The 15,815-nt window shown below is 38.5% G+C and overlaps 1 protein-coding gene across 10 annotated transcripts in view; it reads right to left on the reverse strand.

The window, feature by feature from the left end:
- The window catches only part of BLTP1 (bridge-like lipid transfer protein family member 1), an 86,742-nt gene that overhangs the window by 37,604 nt on the left and 33,323 nt on the right, over positions 1–15,815 (reverse strand). For all 10 annotated transcript variants that reach the window (XM_072928776.1, XM_072928777.1, XM_030271997.4 and 7 more), the window contains exons 22-39: positions 15,394–15,570; positions 13,608–13,736; positions 13,314–13,433; positions 11,467–11,744; positions 11,104–11,354; positions 10,411–10,669; positions 9,173–10,016; positions 8,303–8,373; positions 7,659–7,832; positions 7,254–7,374; positions 6,300–6,446; positions 5,837–5,964; positions 5,522–5,724; positions 3,946–4,143; positions 3,120–3,331; positions 2,731–2,882; positions 1,714–1,864; positions 752–904 (exon numbers count right to left, since the gene is read on the reverse strand). In XM_072928776.1, coding sequence (XP_072784877.1) covers positions 752–904; positions 1,714–1,864; positions 2,731–2,882; positions 3,120–3,331; positions 3,946–4,143; positions 5,522–5,724; positions 5,837–5,964; positions 6,300–6,446; positions 7,254–7,374; positions 7,659–7,832; positions 8,303–8,373; positions 9,173–10,016; positions 10,411–10,669; positions 11,104–11,354; positions 11,467–11,744; positions 13,314–13,433; positions 13,608–13,736; positions 15,394–15,570 — 3,768 coding nt within the window. The remainder of the gene's footprint in view (positions 1–751; positions 905–1,713; positions 1,865–2,730; positions 2,883–3,119; positions 3,332–3,945; positions 4,144–5,521; positions 5,725–5,836; positions 5,965–6,299; positions 6,447–7,253; positions 7,375–7,658; positions 7,833–8,302; positions 8,374–9,172; positions 10,017–10,410; positions 10,670–11,103; positions 11,355–11,466; positions 11,745–13,313; positions 13,434–13,607; positions 13,737–15,393; positions 15,571–15,815) is intronic.

Here is a 15,815-nt window from a genome sequence, read left to right on the forward strand (position 1 = left end):
GGTATTTTGACCACAAATCAAACTGTGCTATTTGTGCCACAAACTGATCACTGGTTCTCAGCTGAATATGCTAAAAACCAAAGTATTTAAATCTGACAGCTGTGGAATTGGATTATAAAAATGACACAAAATCAGGAATAAACACTCCTCCCTTATCCCTGATGTTTGTTCAAATAACTATTTCCCACTACAATCTAGGCATTTACATTCTAAAGCCACCAAGAAAAATACTCGACTTAAACCCTAAAGTTTGTACAATTCTAGTTCCTTCCTTAAACTGTCTGCACTACCCTTGTGTTTCTAGAAGACATGAAAACTAGTTCCAAGGAGAGAATTTGGAATAAACGACCCAGTTCATACACTTGCCTCAATAACTGAGATTTATTCAATTTTAAAACCATGAGAAATGAAATCTTATTAAAAGGCCATTGAAATATGACAGAGAGGGAATGAAATCTGATAAAAGCCATTTAGAGTTTTAAAGCCATCCCTTTTTGGTTTATGATCTCATGTATTTACTAATAGTTCAATAAATATTATGCATATATATAGGTCATAACAAAAATAGCAGATGTCAAAGAAAATTAAATAACAGAAAAAGTACCTATTTATCACTTTAAAGATGCATATGCATTTGGGTTATGTTTTCTTGTTTGTTAACCTTCCTCAAACTGATGCCAAATTTAAGACATTAGAATTGGCATATTTGAAACTAAAGGAAACACATTTCCAGTTTTCTTGGGTAACTCACCATTGTGGCATCCTCAATAATGGAGTAATTTGCTTGATGAAGGTAATGGTGCAATATATTACAGAGTAAACAAGAGGGATTTTCTTGCAAAAAACGAGCCACTTTGGTAAGCCTATTGTATTTGCTTCTCAGAGGGAAATGCACACTTTTATTCTAGATTAAAATAAAAACATTTTCAACATATGAATATACTTGCAAACAGAGCATCAATGACAAGATTTCATCTATGAGACAAACTTCTAACCTAATTTTGAACTTCTGCAACAAGGATTTACCTCATGGATACCCACCTGATTTTAAATACTGCATGTGAAAAATAATTCTGGACGCATATTTATATATTTGAAGTAATAAAAGAAAAACCTGGATTCAAATTGCAAGCCCTATAAAGTTACATCTGGACTAACAGACAGATAGGCAAAGCCAGCTGCAATTTTCAAAGAAACAGTTTATTCCTAGTTAAAGACAAAACAGGCACTTTCTAAAATTTTGTTTAATGTAGAAAGAAGGTAGGAAGAAGAAAAAGAAAGGAGGTAGGAATGAGAGACTGCTGCAAAGGATAATTTTTCAGCAGAGAAGAAAACCAGCATCACACTTAGGTCATCCATCTCACTATGCAAGACAGGATCTCAGCATGGGTATCACCACCAAATCTTCCCACTAGATGGTGCCAATCAAACCAACAGCAAACAAAAATACTTCATAAAATATACCAGGCACTACAGCCATACTTCTTACTCTTATTTCACCTGGAGGTGCATTCCTGTAATAAGCATTAGACTTGGCTCTGAAATTCAGACTGTGTACAGGAAGCACAGCTTTTTGTGAACTCTTATGACCAGTTCCAAAGGCTCACTAGAGATGCTCTAATTCTGCCAGCAAAAACATCCAGAATTCCTAAAACTATATATAACCTATCATGCTGTCCTGATGGGCTCATTGATTTTATAAAGGTCATTTACCTCTAGAGCTTCTGTCATAATGCACCCCATAACAGCACAGATTCGCAGGGTCCCTTCAGTTTCCAGCTTATTTAATGATGACTTCACTTGATCAATGGGAACAAGCCAAGCACCAACTGCAGGTGTGGCAGTGCTCAGGAGGTTCAGTTGCCTGTGGAGACAAATAAAGAGAAAGGCGTGTTCACAGGCAGCAGCAGCAGCAATGAGCAGCATTTTCTGATGCTATTATGAGTGACAGTCAAATACGTGAGACATTGATGCAAAGTAATAAACACAGACATACTGCGCAGAAAACAAGAACAGGCAAAAAGTACCTGAGGCAATTTTTGATTTACTCACTCACACACTCACCATTCTTCCCACTTGTGCTACTGCTATTCCTTCCTTTTCCCATTTGTATTCCCTACTGAAATAATAGAGTTTGAAATTGTCATCACTGACTGAATCCCACATGAAGTGTAACATGTCATGAAGGACTTTTGCTAAAGGGCTGAGGCAAGAGTACCAGCAGACTATTTTCTAACTTATGGCTCTGACAAACTGAAATATTTGGCTTATTCAATATACACAATGTGAAAAACTATCTTAGAAAAACATCTTGAACTTTATAGTGTAATGGCAATCAGATCATGCATGTTATCAGGTTGAATACCAAAAGCACTGAGCTGTTCTCTTAATTGGCATCTCACCCACTCAAAACAAACATCTTCCCCTGCCTTTCTCCATCATACATTTCCATCTCACCAGAAGCTGTTAGTGACAGCTTTTTCTTTCATTTGGATTTTTTACTCTTCCTTTTTTCTTCTTTTAATCACATCTAACTAAGAATTTTCTAGCAGCACTTCCATAGAAATGAAAACAGTAAAAAACTGAAACAAGTCTTACTGTGATACATACAAACTCAAAATTATAATTTCCAAAGAAGCTAAAAATTCCATTCAGAACCCACCAAATACAAATGCAATTTAACAAAGCAGGACTGCCATTTTCTCTCTTTTGTATCAGGCAAAATTATACCTTGAATATATATGGGCTGGGGAGCGCACATTGGTGGGAGCTGCAAAACTAAACCAAATTTCTTTGATTGTCAACTTCATGCTGCAGGAGTCAGGGGGAGGAGGCATCAAGGGGATATCTTTCTTCAGATCATCTGATTCAACACCTTCATCCTTTAAAAACAAGGAATCATGAAGTTAGAAGGGAAATCGTCTTCCAAAATTATTATACTGAAAGGCACTAACATACCATACATGCTCATATTTATTTTTTTTCACAGGCATTTAGGCAAAGCAAAATAAACTAATGCTGTTCACTAATCCTCCCAAGGCACCCTGCAGAAAGCTGGAGGTTTAGTGTCTAAGCAAACAGGATGAGTGACTAACGATTTCTACCCAGTTTGGACATACCTGCTCATCTGAAACTGAATTTCCATTAATATCTGAAGAGGGACTTATTCTGTCACAAGGGAGGTTATCTTCAGACACATCAGTGTTGTAGCCACTACCAGTGGGGGAATCTGAAGAGTTGTTTGATGCAAGCAATCCACCTCTCTCTGTCTCTCTTGATTTGCCCATGACTCCAAATGTATTATACAGCACTGCCCCAGACTGTCTTCCCCCTGTAAAAACATCCAGACTGTAAAGGTTGGCAGCACATAAACAGTTGTAAGTTATGGCCCTTTAGAAGAGAAATACACATGATTTTGGTTAAACAAGATGCATTACCATTTTATTCAACAACTTATCACTACAATTTCGAGCTTCTGATGGTTTACCACAAGTAGATGAAGAGTACTCACAAAAAGACTTTTTAAATATTACTCTCTGAAAAAAAGTCAGTCAGATAATAGAAAACACACGTATACAGTGGGGTTTTATTAACTTTCTGTAACTAGCTTTCCCCTCCCAGAGAAAAATTCTGGCTCTACAATGCACTTCCTGTGGATAAGGTGAGTATTTGAGTGATGAGTGAATGCATCAATTTCAACCTTAAGTTCAGAAACTGATTAAACCAGTTGATAAGAAATTATTTCATAAACTATTACTAGTGGCACTTACAACTAAAAATGTCTTCATTGTATAACCTATGAAATTTATTTACCACAGACGTACTATTCAGCATCACCCAGACTGAACAATTTCTAATCAACTAATTGCTAAGCCAGAAGACCTAACAACAGAATTGTCAGTAATCTCTGAAAACAAAATAAGACACAGCCTTGAAAAGCTTTACCTTTTATAGTTAAATTTTCAATTCCACACTCAAACATTATCCAACCCCATTTCTCTTGACTAGGACCAATTCGAGCTACGTCTGGAACAGCTTGTTGATCTGTTTCATCCACGAAAGTGAACTCATCCAACTCTTCCAAAGTAAAAAGAACTTTTGATTTCCCAAAAGGAATTGCTGTTATTGCACAAGTTCCAATATCTGTGAAAGTAAATAGATAAATTAATATTTACTAGTTTGCTCCAAAATGGAAAAAACTTTGTATCTTCCAAAAAGCTCTCTGAAGTTTAGAGCGTTTTGGGGGAGTTATCCCTTTGGTATTTCTCAAACAGGAGGGAGGAAAAAAAAGAAACAAGAAGTTTAAACTTCAAACACGAGCAAGAAAAAGAAGCACAAAAAGAGGGTAAAAAAACCTTGCTCCTGGTCTGTTAATATGGGCAGGATAATTTTTAAATTTGAAAAAAAAAAACAAGGACTGAGCAACATTTTAAATCATTTTATACCTAAAGGTCAAATACCTTAGGCAAGGAACTACACTGAGTCAATTATATCCCTTCTAATCCTTACTCTGCCTGCAATTTGTAACTGCACTCACTTTTAAAGTAAACATGAGATGCTAAAATCCTTAGAAAGGCTCATTCTCAAACCTTTTAAACAGAAGATGATGACTTTTCTTGGATAGTGCTTCAAAACTGGCCCTCTTGAGTAGTGCTGACACAGGGCACTACTACTAAGATTCTATCCATGACTAAGTAAAAAGAGAGGTTTCAGTGTTCTCTGTTTTTGTTTTCCTCCAACTTCATTTGCTCACTTATCTTTGCACAGCAGTGTGATTTTCTGTTGTTTATTTCTTTATTGTGTATTTTTAATCATCCTGTAATTCCTCATGTCTGAACACTCCTGTTCCTTATGGAATGGAGTAAAAACTGGTGTAGATTCCATCAAAATTGAAGCAGTTTAACAAAAACTGCCTCTACTTTTGGTCATCTTTTCCTTAGTTCTGGTTAGTTCTTCCAGGATCAGGAGTTACAGCAAACTTTAACTCATAGCTTCTTAAAGGCATTTCCTTAACACAAACAACAAGGAAGTCAGTTGGGTAGGTCTCATTTTCAGCTTTAGAGTTGTTATAGTTAAAAATCTACAGGTTGTCATGCTGAAGTTTCTGGAAGAACAGGCCCATTATTGAAAGCGTTAGAATGCAGCAAGAAAGCAAATAAGTGTAATTCATTCCCTGCAAAAGGTGACAAAAAATGGCAGCTGAAAAGAGATTAGCTGGGAGGAAGGGAGCTCAGGCCTCAAATTCCAGCAGTGCAGGTCAATATTTACAGGGCAACACAACTGCCACACAAACTGCTTACAAGTTTGTCTTGACAGCTTTTAATTTGCCTAAGTCTACATCTACCGCTTTGTCGAATAATAATTCATCCCCACTTCTTTTTCAAGTGCCTGCAAAAGCTCTGAGTGCAAGTAGCTTTTTATCCATGTTGATTAAAAAAACCTACAACCAAACTACAAGATCAACTGTAACTACTTCCTTCTATTAAAACGGACATTTCCACATTTTAATATTGTTCAATACCTGTTGTATCAAGACCTCTCAGCTGTCCATGAACACGATGGATGTTCAATTTAGCAGCAATTTCTTTTCCTTTTTCTGCTCCAGAATTGGATCTCAGTGAGCCAGAAGACTGAGGTTGCATTTTGCTGGTTTGGATGTAACGATCAAACGTGACAGAATTCCTCCTAGTTTCTGCATTGTTCGAAGTCTCCTCAACTATACCCCTTTACAATATCAGGGAGAAAAAAGCAATTAAGCAAACCTCAAGATAAACAAAAACAATGAAATGAAACATGCCTGAAGTTTATGATAAATAGTGGCATGTACTGTTCTTACCTGTTCATACGAACTTGAGTAGCAATTCTATCAAAACACAAAGCTACCAGAGAAACATGAGTCACGGTTTTGCTGGAAGAAGCTCCTGGGGATTCATCCACAGATGCTTGTAGCAAACACAGGTTCACCTGTACATAGAATTCCATGCATTTAGAATAGCATGTTACATTAATCACTAATTTCTGATAGAACCTTGTCTTGTACTTCCAGTAAAAAGAAAAATAAAACCATGACACCCACAACATTATTTAAAGACATGGCAGCCAGTTACCCCTATGGTGGTTGATATTTAGCTACTGCACGTCTACCACCATAAAATTAAGCAGCTCCAAAGTTCAAAACTTTAGTTCTCTAGCACAAATGCACAGCTTCACTTCAGTTTTTGGGGAACAAACAAGGATCCAAAATAAATGTCATTTTGTGAGGCACTTTTCCACTGATAAGCTTAAAAAAAAGTTGCTACCTTTGGAACTGTAACATTGGCTTGAAGACCTTTAATTGTCACATTATCTTGCTTAAGTGAGAGATTGGTCTGTGCTGGTCCCTGGTTTGTTGTTCCTGTTGTGGTGGTGTCTATTTTTGTTCCTCTGATGTCTTGCTTCGAAGACAACTTGAAGAGCGGAGAAAAATAATTTATTAGCACAAATTCGAGTTGCTGAGCTCAGGAGTAACAGGATATTTTATTAGCATTGAACCAGAAAGAGATTCTGACTTGATTTTAGGCAATTTAACATGATTTCCAGAACAAGGGCTGCAACACTTAAAGGTACACTAGGTCTAAAACCGTAAGGGCAGCAGTGCCATTCTGCAGTGAACTTTAACAGCCAGACTTCAGCTGGAACTTTGACTTCTACACATGTAAGTTATATAAAATAACTTACTATGAAGCATGTTATTAGTGTCCACTACACTGTGAAGTCTAAGAAACCATAAAATATAAATATAGTAATTTCATTGGACAGAAAGAACACCTAATTCTGTAGAACTACAATACAATTCTATTTAAGTTAAATTAATTTTTTAAGGTCTCAGATGAACTGCAAAAAAAAGCCCACAGGCACTTGCAAAGCTCTTTCTAACTACTATAAAATAATAAGTAACATCTCACTGAGATGAATGCAATCCTTAAGAATACCAGCTATAGTAATTTCAAAGAACAGAATGTGTGATTTGATCTGATGGAAATTACTCTACACCATCCAAAACAGAAAAACTTCAACCTGTAGAAGACTTCTGGACATTGAAAAACAATATGTAAGACCTGATTATGAAAATCCATGTAAGTATGCATTCCAAATTAATACAGCATTTAACTATTATATCTCAAAACATTAAATTCAGTTAAAACACTTTCTATGCAAGATAAAGAAAAGAGCATTCTCTCAAATCAATGTGGATTTCCTTGTCCCTTCCTCACATTTTCTGAGAAGCTGGTCTTGCTGTTCTGCACAGCATCCCTCAGGACTTTGCAGTGCAGGTCATCCACGATTGCTGCTGGGTGCCGGGTGCTGGCACAGTGCACCATGGCCTCGATGTACCTGTGAGGGGAAAACAGACACAAGAGACCACTGAAACTCCCAGCTTCATGTGGCATACCATCAGCCTCATGCAATTAACACTACAGAGGAAAAACAAGCACTGACAGACACAAAGGGCACTTCCCATTCTTCCAGCCACCTCATAGGAAATGCAGAATTACATCCGGTGGGCACCAGGCCCTGCTGTCCCAACAGCCACGCTATTCAATTGTTTTACCCAAGCCTTTGCTGAACCAAACAGCTGTGATTTTGGACAATTTTTAGTACCATCAAAATAAAATTACCTGTCCAGTGCCTCTGCTACAAGAGGAGTGAGAACTACATCTACGGTTCCTTTTACTTCCACGATTGCAGTTGTCCGTGTCTGGAAGACCGGGTGATCCAACGTCCATTCCTCTGTTATTGTTTCATCATCTGTATTCTCTGCAGACTTCTTATCCAAGGGAGTGTAAGGTGTGCTAAACAAGTCAAACACACATCAATGATCAGGCTTTGTGAAAACAAATACAAAAGTGTTCTGGTATCATTTTAACTCTTAATAAAATCCACATAACAGCAGGTTTCTTCTACCGAACATCTTGCAATGCCAGGGTAAGGCCCTCCCTAAATTCAAGTTAAGCTTCTGGCAATGAAATGGACACTTGTCAATAGCACCTCCAAATTCATCCAAATGAAATCACCATTTGTAATCTTGAAAACATACAGGTGAAATAATTTAATGCTTGCACTGTGTACTTTCTGTTTGACCAAACCCAAATATTTCATAATACAGTGACCTGTTCTAAAGTAGATCTGGTACCAAAAACTACTGCTGTAAATCAAATTTTGCAAGGGCTAGCGGGAGCCAAAATATTTCAGAAGAGTATAGAAAAATCCTACTCTTGAAAAATATGCTAATAATGTAACATACATTATGTGTTCAACTTACTTAGACATTGATCCTGTAAGCTGCATGCCTCTGTCCAGTAATGAATTAGCTGTGAGTCCCTGTTTAACAATCTAAGATAAAAGTGCAAAGAAGGTTATTACATTGCTTGCATAAATGATAAAAACCCCAACCAAGGGATCTTTTAAAATTCCCCTTAAAGCTGTTTTACTTAAAAGAACTCTTAGAAACAGATTATCCAATGCAGGATACAGAACTCCTAGGTTTGCTTTTTAAATTCCTTTAAAAATCAGATTACACTGCTTTTACATAAACATTGATTTATTGCTTTTAAAAAACCCTTTCAAATACTAATCTACATAAGGTTTGCATCAAAACAAACCTTTTCTGCAAAATTATAAATTAAATTCCAGAGTGATATAAAACACCTGTTTTTTATCAAGTAACTTCCATTTTTTTCATATATTTCAGTTCAGCTCCTTCCTTAAGCATATATGCTCAGTCACTTAAAAAAAATAAATTCCTAAATCTAAGTTGCAATTTAATTTTGAAACAAAGGACTGAGGGCCTGAATTATACTTTATCAGTCTTAACTGTACTGCTGTTGCAGTTCTGTATAATGTATTTTAAACAAAACTCACAAATGTCCTCCAGCTGCATATCATTCAACAGACAGCATTTTTAAGTGCAACAACGATAATTCAGAACACACATCCACAGAATTCTAACTCCATCTTTTTCTGCCCACAACTTTACAGCCACTCAGACCCATGATCTGAAGTCAGAAACTCAAGGTTTAACTAAAAGCAAAGAAATTTCAAGTTTCTTGTAGCTTATTCACACAACTGGTACTAAGCCATTTTAAGTTATTTTGAATTCTTACTCCTTTCTCTACTCCTCCATCTTCCATACCTTAAAAGTTGGGACAGAGAGTTGCTCAAAAGATGAGGAACTTTCCTCACTCGTTGGTGTGTCAAGATCTAAAGGGCGATGCAATGAGGATTTGGAAGTTCTTTTGTTAGTTGGATGCTTTACTGACCAGTTGGTCACCTGGAACTGTGTCAGGTAATTTTGGTAACATGCCATTACAGGTTGCTGGGAAGTGATTTGCTCACGTTCCACAGTCTTCTCAGAGTCCAGGACATACATGTTGTCAACGTGCTCATCATCTCCTCCTAGAGCTGAAACAAATGAAGCCTGGGAAGGATGAGTCTTAATTGGCAATGTTTTCATATCTTGACTGATTTCTCTATGGATTGTGCTTGTTAAGGGTCCTTCCACGCTGTGATAAATGGACCCCCTACTGTATTCAGCTTTCTGAGCTTGCTTTTTTCTCTTCTTCCTCCCTGGATAGGTTCCTGGACCTTCATCACTGCTTATTGGCTCAAACTCTTCTGCAGCTGAAAAATAAGCCTCGCTATCCGCCATGGACATGCTGGAATCCATGGAGCGGTACTGGTGGAACGAGTTTGAATCTGCTGACGGCGTGTAGGGGAAAGAGCCAAAGCTCCTCCTCTGCTTTGGGGAGTCCAGGACGTTCTCGTCGCTGCGGGACACATCGCTGCTGAACTGCACTCCCACAGGGACGGGCTGCTTGTCCCCGTAGAACGCTGCCGTCAGGCTCTTGGTGCTGCCCAGCCGCGTGGAGCACACGGACGCTTGTCTCTTCAGGGGGGACCTCATAGGGGACTGGCCCACGGGCCTCTCCTGGGGGCCAGGGGATGCAGGCCGGCCCTCTGCACCCTCCACCGTGACACTGGGAACAGAAATAAACACTTCACTTGCTTATTTCATTACTAATGATTCTCTTCCTGCACTGTAGCAGCTGCCAAATGCACCAGTGATTCTGTGACTCGCTATTAGCACAGCTATTATTTTCATAATGCTCATTACATACTGAACTCCACCACTTGTCTACATACAGAGGATGTAAAACCAAACATTTAACAGCAAGTGCAGGTATCTTTACATGCTGGATTTTCTACCTTGCTCAGGTAACCATCCCCTATTAGAGGTCCAAATCGGCATTCCGACTAGGAAACACATTTCAGCAGCATCAACACTTGAAAAATAGCTAAATCAAAGGCTTTTCTTATACCTTAGAGCATCCAAGAGTTGAATTATATGCCTACCTGGACAAGACTACTAACCTTCCATGAGCATCTTCCCTTTTTGCACTGGGCAGGAACTCCTTCTGTCCCAGGTGATCCTCAGCAGTGGATGAGGGGCTGTCCTTCTCCCCTGCAAGCAAGGGCAGGGCAGCACTGGAGCTGCTTGTTTCCTCTGAAGAGGAGGAAGAGCTGTGGGAGCGCAGCGGCACTTGGAGGCTCAGGTGTTGCACTTTCCTTTCCACTTCTATCCCCACAGATCTGCAGTCCCAGTCTTTTCTTTTGACACCATTTGCTTTACCTAGGATCAGGGAAGGAAAAGAAAAACTGAGTATCTGACAACACAACTGGACTCTTCCCTGCCTACTGAAATAAAAATCATTATTAAATAAAAGCCCTAATTTTGATATGCATCCACATACTAGCATGCTGTCCTGACAAAAATTAATACAATCACATCAGCAAAACATCAGATTGTCTCAGTTGGCTACTTTCTATTTAAGTAGAACAAGTAAAAAATCTCCTTTTTGCTCAGCAAGGAAGTGCACATTAATATAAAAATCCAGCATATGAAAGCTTGCTCAAGCTCTGTCTGGTCTTAGAAGGAGTCAGGTCACTAGAGCACAAGCAATTGTACTATATTAATCAGATTCATAAAGACTATAAATAGCAAAACATTAAGAATTTATATTTTTGGGCAAAATAGAGTAAAAATACAGTACAGTGCATTCTCACCATCTAAAATTTTAGGAATCTCCTTTGTAATTATCCATTCTCCTGGCTGCAGTAAGGACTGCCCATAAAACATATCAGATTCTGCACTTGTGCTTGAAAAAGCAGAGCTGCTTGAAGGTGTCAGTTCTTCAAGTTTGAAAAAATCCAGTCCTGTTAAGGTGCCACCGAAGAATCGACAGCCTCCGAGACAGCCACACTTGTTCTTGCTTCTCTTATTTCTCAAATTATCATCAGGCCACAAAAACCACAACCTACAAAAGGAAGAAGAGCAGAAAACAAAACAACACCATGACCACACTGAAGCTCAGTGAAAGCAAGATTAACAAATATTCCTCTCAAATGCACCTCCCTTGACCGCCTCACCTCTTGGTTCGGTTATCGTGCGTTTCCAAGAAATGCCTCTGCACCTCGTGTTTAGAAGGATGATCTGCAGCTAAAGCAATGTCAGCAGTGATGAGGCCCAGGTTGACAGAGCCAGCTTCCAGCCAGTATGCCCTCCTCAGTATTGGCTGGAGGCCAGTTCTGCAGTTGTTCACCTGCTCGACGTATTGCCTGAGCTGCAGGTCCTGGATGGCAGCACTGATGCCTTCCCCAACAGACTGGTTGTGGAGGTTGCAGTTTGCAATGCGTATGGCACCCATCTGGAAACAGAATTTAAACAGGAACTCTGACTATTTGTCAGTGAAGCAAAGAAGAGTGGCCTTAAACCAGTTTACACACACCAAACTACGGCCCAAAAAGGTCTCAGTAAAATTCTTTCTGGGGAAGCAGTTCTATTTGCAAGTCAGCACACACACAAAACAAGGCAAGCTTAGAAATAAATCTCAGCCAGTTTTTACATAACAAAAAAAATTACTTAGAAGTATCCTTTTGTAAACAGATCAAAACAGAAAAGAACTGTCAACAGACACTGTCATGAAGCTTCAAAAAATTTAAATAATTAACTTCTTCACTGTCATCTAAAACCCCAAAAATCTGAAACTTTCAAACTTGTTTAGTCTTCAAACTTCATATAATCTGAAGACATTGGATCAGGTTTCCTGCACAGCTTGAGTCCTCTCCGATATAACACCATGAAGCACCTGAAATTTCAGATGGAGTTTCCCTTCTCTAAACCAAGAAAAGATGAAAGACAAACCAGCCATGGAAGAGCTACCCACAGGGTTAATATTAAATTACTGTTTCTCATCTCTGTCACAGATTATAAAGGAAATCTTTTTTTTTTTTTTTTTTAAATTTGAATGAAACACATTCAGGATATAATCTTCTAGAGTGGTTCAGGCTATTAAGCTGCCTTTGAAAATACTGCCATTCACATTTATGCCTGCAGACACTGTTAATATTTATGATGGCACTTTTTAATATTGGATTCAAAAGAATATGGAGGCTCAAACATACTTCTTTACTGCCACAGGGCAGAAAGCCAGTCAAATTATGAGATATCACATCATTAAAAAAAACGTTTAAAATAATTACCAGTGCCCTTTAGTTAGATTCTTGCTCATAATGAGAAGCTGTGCCCAAAATTTTTAAGTCTACCATTTAAAACTGCATTTATTAACAGCACAATTACTACTCAGTTATGTCAAGCATGGTGGTTTTCTTCTTTGCTGTTGTTACCATAACTCAACTGTATCTAAACTTATTTTTCTACACTGAGTAAATTATTCCTTTTTTTCTTGTGCAGTAGGACAATGGAGAGAATATCAGTTTTTCTCTGCACAGCCCTTTTTGAACAGAGGATTCAGTCAGGCAGTAGTGCAAGCACTACTCCCTTCTCTATCAAAGATACACATAAATTCACACAAGAGGATTGTGAGTTATCCAACACTGACTTGTACATGATCCATATCAATCATTTCCATTCACTGAATTATTAATTCACAGCACAACTTCTTATCAACTCTCAGGTACAAACACTGAGATTTATATTGCCCAGGGTATTCAAATTAATTTACACCAAATCTGCAGCTTCCACTTTTATTTTGGGAGACATATACCCCTCCTCACCACTTGCCAACATAATTAATGGAATTACTAAATAGAAGCCAAACTGATCTACTCCTGGCCCAGTCCATGATGACTTTTTATCACTAAAAAGTTTTAGAAATTGCATGCAAGTCACCCATCAAATCTGGTAGATATTCTATCAAAAAAAAAAATCTCAATTGACAAAGTATTTTAATTGCTGTTAAGGAAAATATTTTTACCTTGATATTGGTGGCACAGCCATGTTCTACCACATAGAGATCTGCTCCATCCATGGCTAAGCGCGTCATCGTGTACTTTAAGTCATCTGACGTTGGGCATGGCCCAGGCACAGAGTTTGTCTGAAGGAAATGGGAAAAGAAAGAATTAAGGAAAAAAGCATATAAAAATCTATCAGGAGCTTAGTTTGGGCTGATCCTTTTCTTTTTGTTCTGTTAACATTAAGGCTGGATTTCTGAAGTGTTCCAAAGAACCTGTGCATGTTCAGTGAGCAGCAGGGATGGATGAAAAGGTACCTTTGGGTCACAAAAGCGGCGATCGATGCCATGCTGGCAGAGGATTATGGATTTGGGCCTCTCCAGCTCAAACTCCCGGCACACCACATGGAACACAAAGGTCTGCCCCCATTCCAGAAGACCGGCAAGCTGTAAGCAAACAACAGCACATTGTCCATCACCACCCACACCAGATGGATTTGTGGTGTTCCATGGAGAACAGAGAACAACCCCTAGAACTGGGATGTGAGCAGGAGGCTTCAGCACACCCTCCTGGCTGCAGCACCTTCTTGCTACTCAAGGCTGATTTTTATTCTTGTGCACAAGACATGCAAGTCCGTACTTTTTCATGGAAAAGCACAGTGATAGTAAACAATTTCCTAAATTATTTATTAATAAAAGGCATCAGCTTTTGCTCTTGCAGTCAGCTGAGAACTTCATTCTAAAGACAGAGCTCCCCCACCTTTATCATGAAGAATAGCTTAAGGTACTTCATTACCATTCCTAATTTAAATGTCAGATTTGCTTGTATAAAAGCAACCAAGTTACATTTAAATAGCACAGGAAGAAACTGGCTCACCGAAACTCTGCTGATTCTTGCTAGACCTAGTAATTAGCCTATTGTTGATTTAAGTCTTTTATAGAGTTAGCTCGCTCATAAAGGAAATGATTCATGACCGTCTGTCTGTTATGAGAGGGAAATGGGTTTCCTTTGCCTTGCCAAAGGAAAGGGCACTTAAAATCAGCAGTAATTTGAATGGAATTTAATCTAGCTATGACTGTCCTGCACAAAATCTCTCCTCCTCCGTTCAGTGCAGTCCCTTCACAAATTCTTGCAATACATCACACTATGGAAGGAAAAAAGCCAATGAACCTGAAACAGCAAATTCAAGTGCTGAAAACTAAAAAAACATATAATGTCATACAAATGAGAATGGCTTTATAAGGAAAGAATATCCTTCAGCTTCATTAAGCCTTAAGAAATGTTCATTAACCTTGGAATACTCTAAATCAAAGTTTAATTTTGAACCACAGAGCAGCGGAGTAAATCCTACAGATCATCTAAATCAGTGGCAGCATTTTGGGAAGCACCACCACAAATGTCTCTATATGTAGCAAGAAAACAGCTATTAGATTTACTGAACTTGCTCCTATGCATTATTTTACTTGCTGCTGAAGTCTCCCAATTAAATATGTGCTTAATCCTAGAAAATAATACCAATTTTTAGAGGAACAAGAAGATGTAGGAGTGTCTTAAAAAATTAAAAATAATGAAAACAAATACTAACTACTAAATAGAATGTATGTACTTTTCTTGTGCCTCAGAATACACCGGCAAAGCAACCCTTCTTTAAAGATCTGGCAGACAACAGTAGAAATAAAACAAAATTATCTGCCTGTTATACATTTGGAGTCATTCACTTAGGTGGAAAGACAAATGTAACATAAATGGGAAAATTAAAAGGAGTTAGTGCTAAGACTGACCTAACAAAGTGCAATACTGGGAAAGCAAACTATGTTCCAGTGGGAGCAAGGAGCAGAATTTATGCAGTGAGCAGCTTCTCCTGAGACCTGTTCATACTACACTCCCACAAATTACCTCATTTGCCTCTTACTTTCAAATATCACTCCGACAATGGCTCATTTGGCATCTCCTGTCCCTTTACAGAAATTATTAGATTTTAAAGCAATAAAGTAAAGGTTACTTAAGGCACACATCACGTGCTTTCCAGAAATCCACGCTGCGCCAGTTCTAGAAGGAAGAAGAAGGGTAATACTTCAGTACAGATTGGTTTCTAGACAGTACCTGTGGTGCTGTCACTTTGGCTGTGAGGCTTCCAGCCTGCACATCTATCAGCCAGGCGTATTCCAAAGTGTCACTTCCCAGGGGCAGCCCTTCCGCGGAAAACATGGCATGGGCACGGAGCTGCAGGCCCGACAGGCTGATGTGACCCTCCCGGAGCACCTCGTCCACTGCAGGGCGCTGCCAAGGACAAGGAAGTGAGAGGCAATTCTTGGAAAAAAACACCAGCCTAATTTAATCCTATTTATTTGCTGACAAAAAAATTTGGACAAAAATAGAAGATTTTTATAAAATACGCATCAGATTTTTCTTATGATTCCCAAGCCTTAATAAAACCTTTGCACAACAGGAAAGTTTCTACCAAAAAAGAATTCAATTTTAAAATCAACACAAATTCCACAGTCCAACCACACAAACACTGATTG

This window comes from Taeniopygia guttata, chromosome 4, assembly GCF_048771995.1.
Source record: "Taeniopygia guttata chromosome 4, bTaeGut7.mat, whole genome shotgun sequence".
Classification (NCBI taxonomy): Eukaryota; Metazoa; Chordata; class Aves; order Passeriformes; family Estrildidae; genus Taeniopygia; species Taeniopygia guttata.